Source organism: Phyllobates terribilis, unplaced genomic scaffold (assembly GCF_046119375.1).
Source record: "Phyllobates terribilis strain yellow unplaced genomic scaffold, ASM4611937v1 Scaffold_2__4_contigs__length_985480577, whole genome shotgun sequence".
NCBI lineage: Eukaryota > Metazoa > Chordata > Amphibia > Anura > Dendrobatidae > Phyllobates > Phyllobates terribilis.
Genome location: NW_027362762.1, coordinates 602,653,467 through 602,671,096, shown reverse-complemented (window position 1 = coordinate 602,671,096; position 17,630 = coordinate 602,653,467). Strand labels below are relative to the sequence as shown.

The window sequence follows — 17,630 nt, the reverse complement described above, 5'->3', positions numbered from 1 at the left end:
TGCGGTAGCTGCCACATGTACGGCCAGGTCATTAATGGTCTGGTTAGACCAGCTTGAAACACAACTGTGACAGAAAACATCTAGAGACACAATGCTAGAAACTATCCCGGTAATGAAGGGAGCAGCGGCCTTCCTAGCTGACACCTCGGCGGACTCCGTCAGATTAGTAGCTAGGGTGACAGGGCTCGCTAACGCGGCCAGACGAGCCCTCTGGCTCAAATGTTGGCCCGGGGATCTACAAACAAAATCAAGATTGTGTTCCATCCCCTGTGAGTGCGCATTTCTATTTGGGCCCACCCTTGCTGACATCTTAGAGAAAGCGAGGGACAATAAAAAGTGGTTCCCTATCCTGTCTAACACTAACAGGAAGCCTTTTCGGAGCAAAAGGTTTATCTGCAGAAAGCCCCCTTAAGAGCAGGATGGGTGAGAGGACAGGAGAAGGAAGACCAAAGGGTCCCTATTCAACAAACCCCCCAAAGATAGCCTCCCCCCCCACCTGGGGCAAATCCTCATTGGGAGGGCTTTCTGCTATCAGATTTTCTCCTGGCCTGGGAATTAATATCCAACAGCTCATGGATTCTGAGCCTAATACAATCAGGCCTAAAATTCCAGGTCCTCACATTTCCACAGCCAAACTTTGTTTTAACCGCCAAAAGGTCCTCAAACGAGGAGCAGCTGGTCTTAGAGCAAGAAATCCGGGGACTGGTAGGGAACGCTGTCCTTCAGGAGGTCCCGAGGTGGGAGGAAGGCGAAGGCTTTTATTCTCCGCTATTCCTAAGGAAAAAAACAGATGGGACTTACAGGACGATTATAAACTTAAAAAAGCTGAACAGACTTTTGAAGGTGGAAGCCTTCAAAATAGAGACAATAAAATCATCAGTAAAAATGCGGTTTCCCGATTGTTTCATGGCCGTTCTGGATTTAAAAGACTCCTATTATCACGTCTCAATACACAAAGATTACCAGAAGTTTCTCAGAGTAGCAGTTCCCATACTTGGAGTGGTCAAACACTATAAATATACGGCCCTCCCATTCGGCATCGCCATAGCCCAAAGGGTACTCAACAAAGTTATTGCGGAGGTGATGGCACATCTAAGGGAACAGAACACCCTAGTCGTTCCATACCTGGACGACTTTCTGGTAATGGGCAGTTCCTTACTAAACGGCAAAACCCATCTGGGAAAGGTCATGGATTCCTTGACACACTTAGGATGGCTTTTGAATCTGAAAAAATCCAAAACAGAACCATGCCAGATACAGGAATACCTAGGCATCGTGCTGGATTCAAAAAGACAAGAGTGTCGTCTCCCTACAGGGAAAATTCATAAAATCATAGACCAAATATCGCGGGCAAAGAGCCACCCGTCTATGTCCCTACGGAAGGCCATGTCCCTTCTAGGCTCCCTGACTGCATGTTTCCCGGCCATCCAATGGGCCCAAATACACACCAGGGCCCTGCAGTGGGAAATCCTAAAGGCAGAAAAATCCCTAAAAGGGCATTTAGAAGGGCAGCTAACACTATCTGCAGAAACCACACTTTCCCTAGAGTGGTGGGGGAAGATAGACAATCTAACCCGGGGTATTCCATGGACAATCCCTACACTTCAAATCCTGACCACAGATGCAAGCCCCGGGGGCTGGGGGGCTCACCTCAAAAATCTTGTATCTCAGGGGGGCTGGATAGAACATCTGAAGCTAGTTTCCTCAAACATGAAGGAGCTTCTAGCAGTAAAGTGGACACTCCGGGAATTCATACACACACTACAAGGCCACCATGGGAGGGTGTTCTCAGACAACCGAGTAGTAGTAGCGTACCTGAACCACCAGAGGGGTACCCGGTCCCATTCTCTGATGCATGCGACAGAGGTCAACTTTCATTTAGTGGGGACTTGCTTTTATTGGGAATATTTTACATAACGTTTATCCAGTACTCTAGGCTGAGCACTTACATCGGGGTTTCCATCTAAATTTCCAAGTGATGTAATTCAGATGAAACCCCTGCGGGATCCATTCACTGTAATGAGGCAGCAGAGTTACTCTGGACTCCGTCTGGCCTCTGTTTAGCGGTGTCCTTTTTTTCAGAAGTGCACAAAACTGTGGCCAACCGCACTTTTATGCACGCCTAAAAAACCTGACACGCAAAGAGATAAAACAATGGGTGGCCTTGCTGTCCCAAATCCGTGGGTTTATTATATGGCAGCTCAGCTCCAGCATATTCGTGGGTGCGACGACCCTGGAGGGGGAGGGGGGCTCAACATCTTCTACTCCAATCACATTTTAAATCACTCAGACTCTGAAGCATTGGAGGCTCACAAATTTAAGACGCCCTCTTGTAGAACCCAAACTACAAACTTTGGTGGACAGTGAGGACATTACAGGGGATACAAGGGATCTCACAATTTACATCACTGTGGGAAACGCCATGGCTCCCTAACCTATATAAATTGGAAGGGTTTAAAAATTGGAGTCTAAAAGGACTAGAAAGATTCACTCATGTTTTAGCGGGATATTCACTCAAGGAGTTTTCACAGATACAAAATGAATATGGACTGCCCAACACCGAATTTTATAAGTACCTTCAGTTGCGACATGCATATCAGGCAGAGGGTCTTGTGCTAAATAATGGAGTTCCTCAAAATGCTATAATACAGAGAATGGCTAGCTCACATAATTCTGGGGGGCTAATCTCATTGCTTTATAGGGGTCTGCTGGACCTGGTATTAGCAAAGCACCCCATAAGATCAAAAGAAAAATGGGAGGGCTTGATAGGCCCTATTGAAGAGGGGCTGTGGTCTGAAATACTGGAAAGAGTCCCCCAGTTATCTCTGAGTGAGTCCCATAGATTCTTCCACTTACAGGTGCTGCACCAGTCATATAGAACACCCCAATTTCTCTACGATATAGGGCTTCGACCAGACTCCCTATGTGCTAGATGTAAAACATCCCCTGCTAACATGCTTCATATGATGTGGACCTGCACTGCTCTGCAAAACTTCTGGCGGGATGTAATAGCGATCATTGATAGAACATACTCTGTCGATTCAGATCCCTCACCATTAGTATGTATACTGGGATATATAGAAGATCTGAGCACTGACGAACATGGCAAAATAACGGTGGCACGCATGTTATACATGGCTAGGAAACTAATAGCCCAACATTGGTTATCAGAGCAGGCGCCCACGGTGACGCAATTTATAAATAAGATTAATTGGTTATGAAATCTGGAAAAAAGTATATATCTGAAAAGGAAGGCCATCTCTAAATTTGAAGAAATATGGGCTCCATGGATTGACGGCTCCGGCCTAGCATCCAGAGAAATGCATAGATTTCGACTTGGTCTGCTATGATTGATGTATAGATTACTTGACAGGTGCAAAATCCTACATTGGGCTGCTTTAGACATGTATATAACTGCTCCAAAGCCAGAGTTTAAATACCCCTTAATACAATTGTGACTATTCATACTGTAAGATTGTTAATTTGCTGTGGACAGAACTGTGGAACATTTAACTCAAAATGTTTTGTTTGAAAGGGCGATGTGTTGTGGGGGGAGGGATAGAATAGGGACTGGGTTCCTTCTTTGGTTGGATTGTTTTATTTGTTTTACTGTTGTGTTACAAAACATTTTTTAACAATAAAAAATGTGATTTAAAAAAAAAAAAAAAAAACTGACACTGTGGGATCACAGGCCTGACGGCGTCCACAGTGCCTCCATCTGCCTCATTACAGGGAATCTTCCGTCATGGGTTCCGTCTGAATCATGTATTTCATGTATTTACACAGAAACCCCGGTGTAAGCGCTCAGTGCAGAGCGCAGGATAAATGTGAGCAGAGCCTTACTGCGATCTTTGGGAGACATAATAAACGAATCAGCAGCAGATGAAGAATTGGTTTTATTTATTTTTTACGCCGTTCCTCATGCGGTATAAGTGATGAGATTACTTTATTCTTCGGGTCGGTGCGATTACAGAGATACCAGAATCATATGGGGTTTTTATGACTGACAGCTGTCACACACTAAGACGCTTTTTTTTGTAAAATCTAGTTTTTGCATCGCCATATTTTGAGAGCTATAATTTTTCCATATTTCGGCCGACAGTCATGTGGGGGCTTGTTTTTTGCGGGATGAGTTGACGTTTTTTTTGGTACCATTTTTGGGTACGTGACATTTTTTGATCGCTTTCTATTTAGTTTTTTTGGAGGTAAAATGAAAAACCAGCAATGCAGGATTTGGGTTTTTTTTTTATGCTGTTCTGCGTGTGGTAAAAATGATAAGGTAGCTTTATTTTTTGGGTCAATATGTTTACAGCAATACTACACTTATATAGTTTTTTTATGTTTTAGCGCTTTTACACAATAAAACGATTTTATATTAAAAAAAATTGTTTTGCATCGCTTTATTCTGAGAGCTAGAACTTTTATTTTCTGGCTGATGGAGCTGTATGGCGGCTTTTTTTTTGCGGTACGATGACGTTTTCAGCGGTACCATTTTTATTTCCATTTGGCTTTTTGATCGCATTTTATGCCACGTTTTGTTTGGCGATATGATGAAAAAGCATAGTTTTTTGCTCCGCTTTTTTTTTTTTTTTTTTTTTTTTTACGGTGTGCACAGAAGAGATTAATTATTGTGACCGTTTTATAGATCAAGTTGTTCCAGACGCGACGATACCAAATATGTGTACTTTTATTGTTTTTGCATAAATATATGGATTTATTGGTTAACCCCTTACTTGCCTGGGGCTTATTAGTACGCCCCAGACCATCACCCCCGGTTCAGTGAGGGCTCCGGCGCTGAACCCACACTGAACCGAGCACATGTCAGCTGATTATTACAGCTGACATGTGCCCGCAACAGCCGCGGGTGGAATCGCGATCCACTCGCGGCTGTTAACCAGTTAAATGTTGCTGTCAATCTCTAACAGCGGCAATTAACAGCGCTGCGCCGGAGAGGCGTCACTTGCCCTGCCCATAGGTGACCCCGTCACGTGATCGCGGGTCACTGATGGGTGGGCATGACAACCCTGGGTGTGCTGCAGACCCCAGTGGTTGTCATGTAAAGATCGCTATGAGCTCCAGCTAGTGGTCGGCGCTCATGGTACAGGAGCATTTCCGCTACATAGAGGTGATCTGCTCGTCACCTCTATGTAGCAGAGGCGATTGAACAGTAGTTGCTTCTAGTCTCCTAAGGAGACTATAGAAGCAAGCAAAAAGTGTAAAAAAAAAAAAAAAAAATGTTTTTTAAAAAAAAAAAAATAAAAGTTTAAATCACCCCCCTTTTGCCCCATTCAAAATAAAATAATAAAAAAAAAAACACACATATTTGGTATCGCCGCGTTCAGAATTTCCCAATCTTTCAACATAAAAAAAAGAATTAATCCGATCGGTAAACTGCGTAACGAGAAAAAAATTCCAAACGCCAGAATTTTGTGGGTTTTTTTTGTCGCCGCAACATTGCAATAAAAAGCAATAACAGGCGATCAAAACATCGGATCTACCCCAAAATGGTATCAATAAAAACGTCAGCCCGGCGCGCAAAAAATAAGCCCTCCACCCGGCCCCAGATCCCGAAAAATGGAAACGCTACTGGTCTCGGAAAATGGTGCTATTTTATTTATTTATTTATTTGCAAACTTTGGATTTTTTTTTCACCACTTATATAAAAAAGAACCTATACATGTTTGGTGTCTACGAACTCGTAATGACCTGGAGAATAATAATGGCAGCTCAGTTTTAGCGTCCTGTGAACGTGGAAAGAAAAAAACAACTGTGGAATTGCATTTTTTTTTTGCAGTTTCACCACACTTGGAATTTTTTTCCCTTTTTCCAGTAAACAATATGGTAAAACTAGTAATGGCGTTTAAAAGTACAACTCGTCCCGCAAAAAGTAAGCCCTCACATGGCCATATTGACCAAAAAATAAAAACACTATGGCTCTGGGAAGAAGGGGAGCAAAAAACGGAAAATCCCAAGGTCTTAAAGGGGTTAATATGTGTGTGTATATAATATATATATAATTATAATAATCTTTTTATTTTGTGATTTATTTATTTTTTTAACAGTTGAAAACATTTTTAGATTTTTTTTTTTTACATGTTTATTTAGTCCCTGTATGGGACTTCAATTTTTATTTTTCTAATCACTGTTCTCATGCAATGCAATAGACATGTATTTCATTGCATGAGAGCTCAACTGACCGTTTTACACTGTCAGTATCTCCTGCTAGACTTCAGCTGCTACCTTAGCCTAGTGTTACGGGTCCGGGTGGTGGAACTTCTGTGCTGGGATGCAAGGAGGGACCAGAGGGGCATAACTAAGTGCCAACTCGGACCGACCCTGGCCACATGGCGGCTTAGTCGACTCCGTGAACCAAGGAGGGACCGGGCTGGTGAACCAGGTGCCACTCTGGGACCGACCTTGTGTGACAGCATGCGACTCCCACGGGTCAGGTGGCTGCGGCTGATGGGTACAGCGGATGAGCACTGCAGGTAGCCTGACGGGTGATCCGGTTAGGCAAGTAGGCGGGCACGGCCGGTAGCCAGACAGGTGATCTGGGTAGACAAGCCGGCGGGCACGGCAGGTAGACAGGCTGGTGGGCACAGCTGACTGACAGACTGGCGGGCACTGGAACCTGAGGGCTGAGGAGAGTGTTAGCACACAAACAACGACCTTGCACAGGCACCTCCATTTTTGGAGAAGGTGCTTTAAACAGGAGTGGTCCTCCGGCCATTGGCCGGGGACTCTTTAGGACGGCGCGTGTGGCCCCTTTAAGAGGGAGTGAGCGTGCGCGCCATCAGCACAGTGCCCGGGAAGCTGCACGCTGTGCACACATCAGCAGCAGGGGAGCTGGAGGACGCCAGACCAGGATTGCGGTGGTGAGGGGAACAGCGTCTCTGCCCGGCACGCCGGCGCTACACCAGCAGGACACTGTGTATGGCAGACCTGGAGGTGGTCATGTGACCTCCGACTGCCATGACAACGCCAGGTCCTCTCAGGCATCATGGGGGCCGTCGGAAAGGTGAGTGGACGACCACCTCTCACTATCTCCTAAATGCCTTGATCGCTATGGATGTCTTCTGATGTCTTCCCGGTGTTTTCCCACCGTCGCGCTGTTGTGTGAAGGACCTGCCACGTCATTGAGTCATGTGACCCATCACATGACTCAATGACGTCACCGCAGGTCCTGCACACAACAGCGTGAGCCGCTCAAGACTCCGGACGGGGCAGAGAATGCATCGGAAGGTGAGTATAAACTTTATTTTTTTATTTTTTACCATTCTGATTCTTTTTTTTTTTTTTAACTATTACTTGGTCACACTATATAAATCCATGCCGGTTGCATGGATTTATATAGTGTGACCAAGTTGTCAGGCACTCTCCAAGTGATGCTAAAATCGCTTGGAAAGCGCTTGATAACCCGCATGCGGAAATGCAAGTGAAGAACGCTTCACAAACGCTTCTACCTGGCGGGAAAACCGCATGTAAAATCCGCATGCGATTTTCCCGCCAGGGAGAAGCGTAAAAAATATGCTTCAGTTCCGCAACGTGGGCACTTAGCCTAAGGGTTATTTTTGCATAAGTGAAAATCACTTATGGTAAAAACTGATACACTGATAAATCTCTGATCCAAAACACTGATAGTTTGGACTGCCATGTTTTGTGTACATGTAAAATAACAGCTGTCTGAATGATGAATATAACCAAAATGTGGTGCAATTCATAAAAGAAAGGGGTGGCTTTTATTGGTGTCCCCCCCCTCCCCCCCCCCCCCCCCCTCAAATTATGCCTGAATGGGTGCATTTAGCCTGATAAGTATGCCCCAATGTGTCAATGCAGGAATGAGTGGTTTCGTGGTATTTAATATAAATAGAGCCTTCACTTTAACCCTAGATGATAGAATTTTGAAACTCTAGGTATTCCTCAAGTATGTCGTTGTTGGTAATATCCATTGTTCATGTAATTTTATAGGCATTTTGGTATAACAATGCTTTTTTTGAGGAAGCCCCATATTTACAGAACCCATGCCTTTTAGGCCGTACTATGTTTATCTTGTAATCATCAGTGTTTATGTAACCACTTACTGTATTATTGTAGTCAGGGTTGTTGGGGATGTGGGGTCCCCAATACTTGTCCTCTAAAGATGTTTTCTGAATATTTTTTTTTCTGAAGAGATTACAGATGAGATGCTTTTATGTACAAACCTAGAAGGAAGACTTATTTCTTCTGGAAAAATAAATATGGCAAAATATCTGAAAAGAGGAATTGTATGCTTATATTGGGCTAACACTTCCGGCAGGGTGTAAAAAATCTTATGATGTTCCTATCAGAGAATTATTTCTGGACCCACTTTCTGATCCACGTTACAAAGCAATAATTTCAGTGGATAGATATGAGGAAATTCGGAGAAGCCTTCGATTTGATGATAAGCAAACTCATCCTGCGAGGTTGGAAATGGATCAAATAGCACCTATCAGTTACATCTGGAATATTTTTATCAAGAATTGTACCAAGCTCTACAATCCTAGTGCTAATGTAAAAGTGGATGATCAACTTGTAGCCTACAGAGGACGTTGCAAGTTCATTCAATATATGCCTAGTAAACCAGCCAAGTATGGAATAAAAATATTCTGGATGTGTGATTCTGCAAATCTTTATGGGGTGAATGGGCTTATCTACTGTGGCAAAGAAGTTGGCGCTCCAGTGCAGAAAGAACTAGGTTCAGACATTGTAAAAAAAACTTGCTGTACCAATTTACAATTCTGGTAGAAACATTACAATGGACAATTACTTTACTAATGTTGAACTGGGCAATTTTTTTGCATGAAAAAGATCTTCAACTTACTATGAAGCCAAATTGATGAGATATTCCTCGGGTGATGAAGCACATTCCACAGCGATCACTTTATGATAGTGTCTTTGGTTTCAGCAACAAAGCAACAATTGTGTCTTACAAAGCGAAGAAGGAAAAATCCTTTATATTACTCAGCACCATGCATCATGATTCCAGTATTGTCAGGAAACAGAAACCAGAAATCATCCTGTACTATAATAAAACTAAAGGAGGTGTGGACAAAATGGATGAAAAGGTTGGAAAATATTCATGCAAGAGGCAAACAAAACATTTACCTGTAGTAATTTTTTCAAATATGCTTGATGAATCCTCCCTTAACCCCGTAACGCTCAATGACAGACACTGCACGGGATGAGCGGGTGTAAGTTACTGCTCCTTGCAGTGCAGTGTCCGTCATAGCTTTGGACTCGCACAGCGTGTAAACACGCTGTGCCAGTTTAGTGCCGACAGCTCTCTGTGACAGCTGAGCGGCACGAGAAGGTGCAGGGACCCATGCAGTCGGTCCCTGCACCCAGATCGCTGCGATCAGTCAGTCAATCTGACTGACTGATCACAGCATGATGAAGCAGAAGACTCTGAAATTTCAGCGTCTGCTGCTCTCTCTAGTGCTGCAGCTCAGCCACTGGCAGCGCTGAGCTCCGGCACAAACAGCGAGGAGCGGTGTCAGCACCGCCCCTGGCTATTAACCCCCTGAATACTGCGATCGAGCGCAATCGCAGCATTCAAGAGACCGGCAGAGGGCTGGGAGCTCCCTCTGCCTTCAGGTTGGCGCCCCCATGATGTCATCGCGGGACCCCGACTGTTGCCATGGTGACCAGGTCACCAAGCTACGGAAAGCTACTGAGACTAATGCATAGCATAGTCTCAGGAGCTTTCAATATAGGTATAATGTATTGCAATGCTAGTGCATTGCAATACATTATATCTGTGAAAAAAGTGAAAGTGTGTGTATATATATATATATATATATATATATATATATATATATATATATATATATATATATATATATATATATATATATATATATATATATATATATATATATATATATATATATAATTATATATAATTACAGACCAAAAGTTTGGACACACCTCATTTAAAGATTTTTCTGTATTTTCATGACTTTGAAAATTGTACATTCACACTGAAGGCATCAAAACTATGAATTAACACATGTGGAATTATATACTTAACAAAAAAGTGTGAAACAACTGAAAATATGTCTTATATTCTAGGTTCTTCAAAGTAGCCACCGTTTGCTTTGATGACTGCTTTGCACACTCTTGGCATTCTCTTGATGAGCTTCAAGAGGTAGTCACCAGCAATGGTTTTCACTTCACAGGTGTGCCCTGTCAGGTTTAATAAGTGGGATTTCTTGCCTTATAAATGGGGTTGGGACCATCAGTTGTGTTGTGCATAAGTCTGGTGGATACACAGCTGATAGTTCTACTGAATAGACTGTTAGAATTTGTATTATGGCAAGAAAAAAGCAGCTAAGTAAAGAAAAACGAGTGGCCATCATTACTTTAAGAAATTAAGGTGACTCAATGCGAAAAATTGGGCAAACTTTGAAAGTGTCCCCAAGTGCAGTTGCAAAAACCATCAAGCGCTACAAAGAAACTGGCTCACATGAGGACCGCCCCAGGAAAGGAAGACCAAGAGTCACCTCTGCTTCTGAGGATAAGTTTATCCGAGTCACCAGCCTCAGAAATCACAGGTTAACAGCAGCTCAGATTAGAGACCAGGTCAATGCCACACAGAGTTCTAGCAGCAGACACATCTCTACAACAACTGTTAAGAGGAGACTTTGTGCAGCAGGCCTTCATGGTAAAATAGCTGCTAGGAAACTACTGCTAAGAACAGGCAACAAGCAGAAGAGACTTGTTTGGGCTAAAGAACACAAGGAATGAACATTAGACCAGTGGAAATCTGTGCTTTGGTCTGATGAGTCCAAATTTGAGATCTTTGGTTCCAACCACCGTGTCTTTGTGCGACGCAGAAAAGGTGAACGGATGGACTCTACATGCCTGGTTCCCACAGTGAAGCATGGAGGAGGAGGTGTGATGGTGTGGGGGTGCTTTGCTGGTGACACTGTTGGGGATTTATTTAAAATTGAAGGCATACTGAACCAGCATGGCTACCACAGCATCTTGCAGCGGCATGCTATTCCATCCGGTTTGCTTTTAGTTGGACCATCATTTATTTTTCAACAGGACAATGACCCCAAACACACCTCCAGGCTGTGTAAGGGCTATTTGACCAAGAAGGAGAGTGATGGGGTGCTACACCAGATGACCTGGCCTCCACAGTCACCAGACCTGAACCCAATCGAGATGGTTTGGGGTGAGCTGGACCGCAAAGTGAAGGCAAAAGGGCCAACAAGTGCTAAGCATCTCTGGGAACTCCTTCAAGATTGTTGGAAGACCATTTCCGGTGACTACCTCTTGAAGCTCATCAAGAGAATGCCAAGAGTGTGCAAAGCAGTCATCAAAGCAAACGGTGGCTACTTTGAAGAACCTAGAATATAAGACATATTTTCAGTTGTTTCACACTTTTTTGTTAAGTATATAATTCCACATGTGATAATTCATAGTTTTGATGCCTTCAGTGTGAATGTACAATTTTCATAGTCATGAAAATACAGAAAAATCTTTAAATGAGAAGGTGTGTCCAAACTTTTGGTGTGTACAGTGTAAACAGATTTTTAGGTAAACAAAAAAGTACACGTTTGGTATCGCTGCGTCCGGAACGACCCGATCTATAAACGTGTCACTCTAGTTAACCCCTTTCAGTGAACAGAGTAAAAAAAAAAAAAAAAACACGAGAAACCGAGTTTTCATCATACCGCTGGAAAAAAGTGAAATAAAACGCGATCAAAAAGACAGATGAAAATAAAAATGATACCACTGAAAACGTCATCTTGTCCCGCAAAAAACAAGCTGTCACATGACTGTCGGCCGAAATATGGAAAAATTATAGCTCTCTAAATATGGCGATGCAAACATTAGTTTTTGCACACAAAAAATGCATCTTTTAGTGAGTGACAGCTGTCAATCATACAAACCCAATATGAATCTGGCATCGCTGTAGTCGCACCGACCCGAATAATAAAGTCGCCTAATCACTTTAAGGCTGTGTGCCCACGATGCGTTTTTTAAGCGTTTCCACAGCGGCAAAAACGCTGCAGAAACGCTTAAAAAACGCATGGTAGAAGGCCTGCCATGTCCCCAATGATAATCCGCATATGCTGTGCACATGCTGCGGAAATTTCTGCTGCGGATTATCATTGAGGGAAAAAAACGCAGCACTACCAATTATTTTGCGGAAGTGCTGCGTTTTCGCCGCCATTGACTTGCATTAGAACGCATGGATTCCGCTTCACTAGATAAGCACATGTGGAATACATGCGTTCAATGTGCGGATAGTACCCAGGTCTAGAGGAGAGCAGACTCTCCTCCGGACCCGGGTACCATAGTACCTGTGAAAAAAAAGAATAAAATTAAAAAAAAATATGATACTTACCTTCTGATGGCTTCCGGTGCGCTCGTCCTCCCTTGCCGGCAGATCACGACGTACTGTAGGACCTGCGCTGACATCATAGTCATGTGACGGCAGGTACTTTAGTGCAGTGTACCGCAATCTTCCGGCAGCCAGGACGGAGCGAAACAAGACACCGGGGGCATCGGAAGGTAAGTATAGATTTATTTTTTATTTTTAAACATTCTTTCGGTCACAGTATATAAATCCATGCCGGTTGCATGGATTTATATAGTGGTGACCAAGTTGTCAAGCACTTTCCAAGTGATAGCTTGGAAAGCGCTTGTCAACCCACATGCGGAAATGCAAGTGAAGAACTCTTCACATCCGCTTGTTCCTGGCAGGAAAAACACATGTACAATTCTTATGTACAATCCGCATGTACAATCCTCATGCGTTTTTTCTGCCAGGGAGATGCAGAAACGCTCAGGAAAAATCCGGAGCATTTCTGCATCGTGGGCACATAGCCTTATACTGTACGAGGAACGGCGTAAAAGATAAATAAAACCAATTCTTCACCTGCTGCAGATTTGTTTATTCTGCCTCCCAAAGAATGCAGTAAGGCTCGGCGCACATCTATCCTGCGCTCTGCACTGAGAGCTTACACCGGGGTTTCCGTGTAAATCTCTGAAATAAGTGATTCAGATGGAAAACCCTGGCGGAAGATTCCCTGTAATGAGACAGATGGAGGCACTGTGGACGATGTCTGACCTATGATTCGGCGGCCACAGTTTTGAGCACCTCTGAAAAGAAGGATAACGCTGAACAGAGGCCAGACTGAGTCCAGAGTAACTCTGCTGCCTCATCTCATTATAGTGAATAGATCCCTCAGGGGTTTCATCTGAATCGCGTCATTCGGAGATTTAGATGGAGACCCCAAAGTAAGTGCTCAGCGTAGAGCGCCGAATAAATGTGATTTTAATGTTATGTAAAATGTTCCCAATAAAAGCTTCACATAAAAGCCCCCACTCAGGTCTGTCATGCGTTAATGGAAATATAGGTGGCTTCCACGTTACGGGTAGTACAAAGGCTCTGGAAAAGCTAAATGGCTCCTCTCACCCCAAAAGAAATTCAGCAAATTCTGCACTCCCAAATCCAAATCCCCCCGCCCTTCTGAGCACCGCAGTGTGTCTAAACCACATTTAGTGTCCACTTGTTTGGCAGGGGTATAATTTCCAAACGTAGGTCAATTGAGGGGGGATTCGGGTCTTCTAGCATTTAGGGGCTCTGTATATGGAGTCCACAAACTATTCTAGGAAAATCTGCTCTCCAGGAGGCAAATAGCGCTCCGCCCCTCCAGAGTGTCGTCGTGTGGCCAAGCAGTACTGTATATAAGGTGTTGCCACATTCAGCAAAAATTATGGGACTAAGTTTGGTGCTATTTTTATCCATTATCCCAGTGTGAAAATGTAAAATCTGGGGCTAAAACAAAATTTTTGCAGTAAAAATGTCATTATTTTTTCCTCACTGCCCAATGGAATTAAATTCTGTGACACACCCGTAGTGTTAGTATGATTACTGCACCCCTAGATGAGTTCATTGAGAGGTGTAGTTTGTAAAATGAGGTCATTTATGGGGGAATCTGCTGTTCTTGCACCTCAGGTGATCTCATAGTGGGTCATGGCACCCTCAAACCATAACAGTAAAATCTGTACTATAATATGGTGCTCCTTCCTTTCTGACCTTTGCACTGTGCCTCAAAAGTAGTTGCCAATTACATGTAGGGTATTGGCGTACTCTGGAGAAATTGCACAACAAAATGAGAGGTAAATTTTCTCCGGTTACCCTTGTGAAAAAAAAAAAAAATTGGGGGTAAAAGAAAATTTTTGTGAATTTTTTTTTTTTCACGTCTCTACGTTATAAACTTCTGTGAAGCACCTGGGGATTCAAAGTGCTCACCACACATCTAGATAAGTTCATTGAGGGGTCTAGTTTCCAAAATGTGGTCACTTGTTGAGGGTTTCCGCTGTTTAGGCACATCAGGGGCTCTCCAATTGCGACATGGCGTTCGCTGATTATTCCTGCAAATTTTGAATTCAAAAAGTCAAATGGCGCTCCTTCCCTTCCGAGCTCTGCCGTGCGCCCAAACAGTGGTTTTCCGCCATATATGGGGTATCAGCATGCTCAGGAGAAATTGCACAATACATTTTGGGGTCCATTTTTATCTGTTACCCTTGTGAAAATAAAAAAAAAAATTGGTCTAAATTTAATATTTTGTGAAAAAAAGTTAAATGTTAAATTTTTTTCTTCCTCATTGCTTCAGTTCTTGTGAAGCACCTGAAGGGTTAATAAACTTATTGGATGTGGTTTTGAGCACCTTGAGGGGTGCAGTTTTTAGAGTGGTGTCACTTTTGGGTATTTTCTATCATATAGACACCTCAGTGACTTCAAATGTGATGTGTTCCCTAAAAAAAAAATGGTTTTGTAAATTTTGTTGGAAAAATGAGAAATCGCTGGTCAAATTTTAACCCTTATAGCTCCCTAACAAAAAAAAAAAATTTTGGTTCCCAAATTTTGCTAGTAGACATGTGGGAAATGTTATTTATTAACTATTTTGTGTGACATATCTCTCTGATTTCAGGGCATAAAAATTCAAATTTTGAAAATTGCAAATTTCCGTTTTTTTTCACAAACGCAAGCGTTATCGAAGAAATTTTACCACAATCATGAAGTACAATATGTCACGAAAAAAACAGTCTCTGAATCAGGGGGATCTGTTGAAGCGTTCCAGAGTAATTACCCCATAAAGTGACAGTGGTCAAAATTGTAAAAATTGGCCTTGTCATTAATCTACAAAGTGTCTCGGTCCTTAAGGGGTTAATTCCTACATTATTTATACTGAAACTAATCCCGTTTCCATGCTAGTAGGAAGGACAGGAGACGCCTATTCTTGAAGGACCTTCGTCATGAACTTGTAATGCCTCACATCATGCAGCAAAGCAACATAAAATGCTTGCCAAAGCAAACTAGAGAAGCTATCAAACGGTGTGGCGTATTCCATTTTCGGGCAATTCCAGAGCCAGAAAGAAAACAAAAGAGTTGTTTTATTTGTCCAACAAAGACAGGAAAACTAAGTGTTACTGTATCATTTGTGGAGAAAATGTCTGTAAAGAACATTCTTCAGAAAAGATAACGCGTAAATTGTGCGGAAGATCAATAAAATTGAAAAGAAAAAGTTGGAAAATAAATGTAGCTGCAGTTAGTTTACTTCAATATTTATATACCCTTGTTTGTGTGTTTTTCATGTCTTTGTTTGAAATGTGAAAAAAAAATCGTTAAGTGATAAAAAGGATTAATCACATAGAATGCATAATGCGGGCCTTTTAGGCCCATGTACAATGATTTGCACAAGGGCCTAAAAGGCACGGGTTATGTGAAGGTGTATTTTTCAGACGTCACGCATTCTAGGGTTAATAATCTGCAGAGACCAGTGGATACTATTGCACAGTCTGCTGCTCCATGTACCTTGCGCATTCCTAGCTGGAATTGTATTTTCTTCAACGCCTATTCAATTTATCATTTTTCTGTTTTGCAATTTTATCTGTCCACTGTTAAGAATACAAGCTTTTGACCTACATGTTTTCCACCCATATAGGTTCTTCGTCCTGGTGGGAACCAGCGACCTCTAACCCCTAATCAGAACCAACAGGGACAGCAAAATGATCAGCTGGTAGCAGCAGCTGCAGTAAACTCTGCACTTGCATTTGGGCAGGGGCTTGCTGCTGGCATGCCAGGTGGGTATATATTATTTGACGATTGGTTTATATACTTACCCAAAAATGTGCTTGTATTCTCTGCAGTGATATCTTTGTATAGAAATATACATTTGTAGGAGCTTTTGGCTGAGTATTACCTAATAGATGGACAACTTCTTCTGTTTGTATACTTCAGTTCGACATGGGATCTGCCAGATATGTCATGGTTTTTAGATTTGTAAATATACTCTGCTTTCTTTTAATATAGGTCTTTCTAACACTTGTGCTTTTTATTGTAGGGTACCCAGTACTTGCTCCTGCTGCATACTATGACCAAACAGGGGCACTTGTTGTGAACACTGGGGCCAGAAATGGACTTGGGGGTCCGGTTAGGTTGGTAGCTCCTGCACCTGTTATCATCAGTCCATCAGCAGCTCAAGCAGGTAATCGTCAAATCTTGCAAATATACAGAATTAAAGAGGCTTGCAGACAAGAATTAATTTTTTAAAGCCTATTGTCAGACATTGTACATTGCAGGTTTCTCTGTATAACAGAAATAGTATGAACCCATAAGTTGCATCAGTAATGTAATCTGTACAGCAATATTAACCAATATAATATATCCATGTAGATGTTGTGTTATACAGTTTGGTTAGTTGTGTGTAAAGTATAGAAAACTAGAATGCTGTTGGGGTATATTTGTATATAGAGTTAATGTTTCGGGTTTTTTTTTTTGTTTGGCGCCTCTAGCTGTTGCAGCAGCAGCTGCCACTGCCAATGGACCAGGTGGCACTACTAATGGACCCTTTCGACAGTTGAATTCCCAGCAACCTCAGGGACAGCCACCGCCGCAGGGCAACCAGAACCTGGCATCAAGCTCTTTTTATGGCAATAACTCCCTCACCAGTAATTCCCAAAGCAGCTCCTTGTTTTCGCAGAGTTCAGGTCAACCGGCAAACAGTTCGTTGGGGTTTGGTAGTAGTGGATCACTAGGTGCAACGCTTAGTTCAGCTCTTGGTGGCTTTGGGACAGCAGGTAAGCTTTACAGAAGCATCTTGTTTTGAGCTTACATGATGAAAATGGTTCTGACACAATTACTGCAGATGAAATTAAATTGATGTTGTTTTTTTTTTTTTTTTTTACTAGTTGCAAATTCTAACACTGGCAGTGGATCACGTCGTGATTCTCTTACTGGCAGCACTGACCTATACAAAAGGACTTCTACAAGTTTGAATCCAATTGGCCATAGTTTCTACAATGGTCTTGGGTTTTCCTCTTCTCCTGGTCCTGTAGGTATGCCCCTTGCCAGCCAGGGGCCCAGCCATTCTCAGACACCACCACCATCCTTATCATCCCATGGGTCGTCTTCCAGCCTCAATCTTGGTAAGAAGTCAGTGTTTTGTTTTTTTTAACTTTTTATAGTTTTTTTTCCCTTTTGGATTGTATAAAAAAAAAACTTTATTTTATAGTTTTCTTGGGATTCAATCTGTGATCATTTGATTGCTTACACTATGTACTGCAGTATATAGTGAAATAGTCAA

At 42.5% G+C, this 17,630-nt stretch overlaps 1 protein-coding gene across 6 annotated transcripts in view; it reads left to right on the top strand.

The window, feature by feature from the left end:
* Positions 1–17,630, top strand: part of PUM1 (pumilio RNA binding family member 1) — a 141,022-nt gene that overhangs the window by 59,083 nt on the left and 64,309 nt on the right. For all 6 annotated transcript variants that reach the window (XM_073666494.1, XM_073666488.1, XM_073666482.1 and 3 more), the window contains exons 11-14: positions 15,990–16,128; positions 16,389–16,532; positions 16,840–17,124; positions 17,236–17,472. In XM_073666494.1, the coding sequence (XP_073522595.1) occupies positions 15,990–16,128; positions 16,389–16,532; positions 16,840–17,124; positions 17,236–17,472 (805 nt within the window). The remainder of the gene's footprint in view (positions 1–15,989; positions 16,129–16,388; positions 16,533–16,839; positions 17,125–17,235; positions 17,473–17,630) is intronic.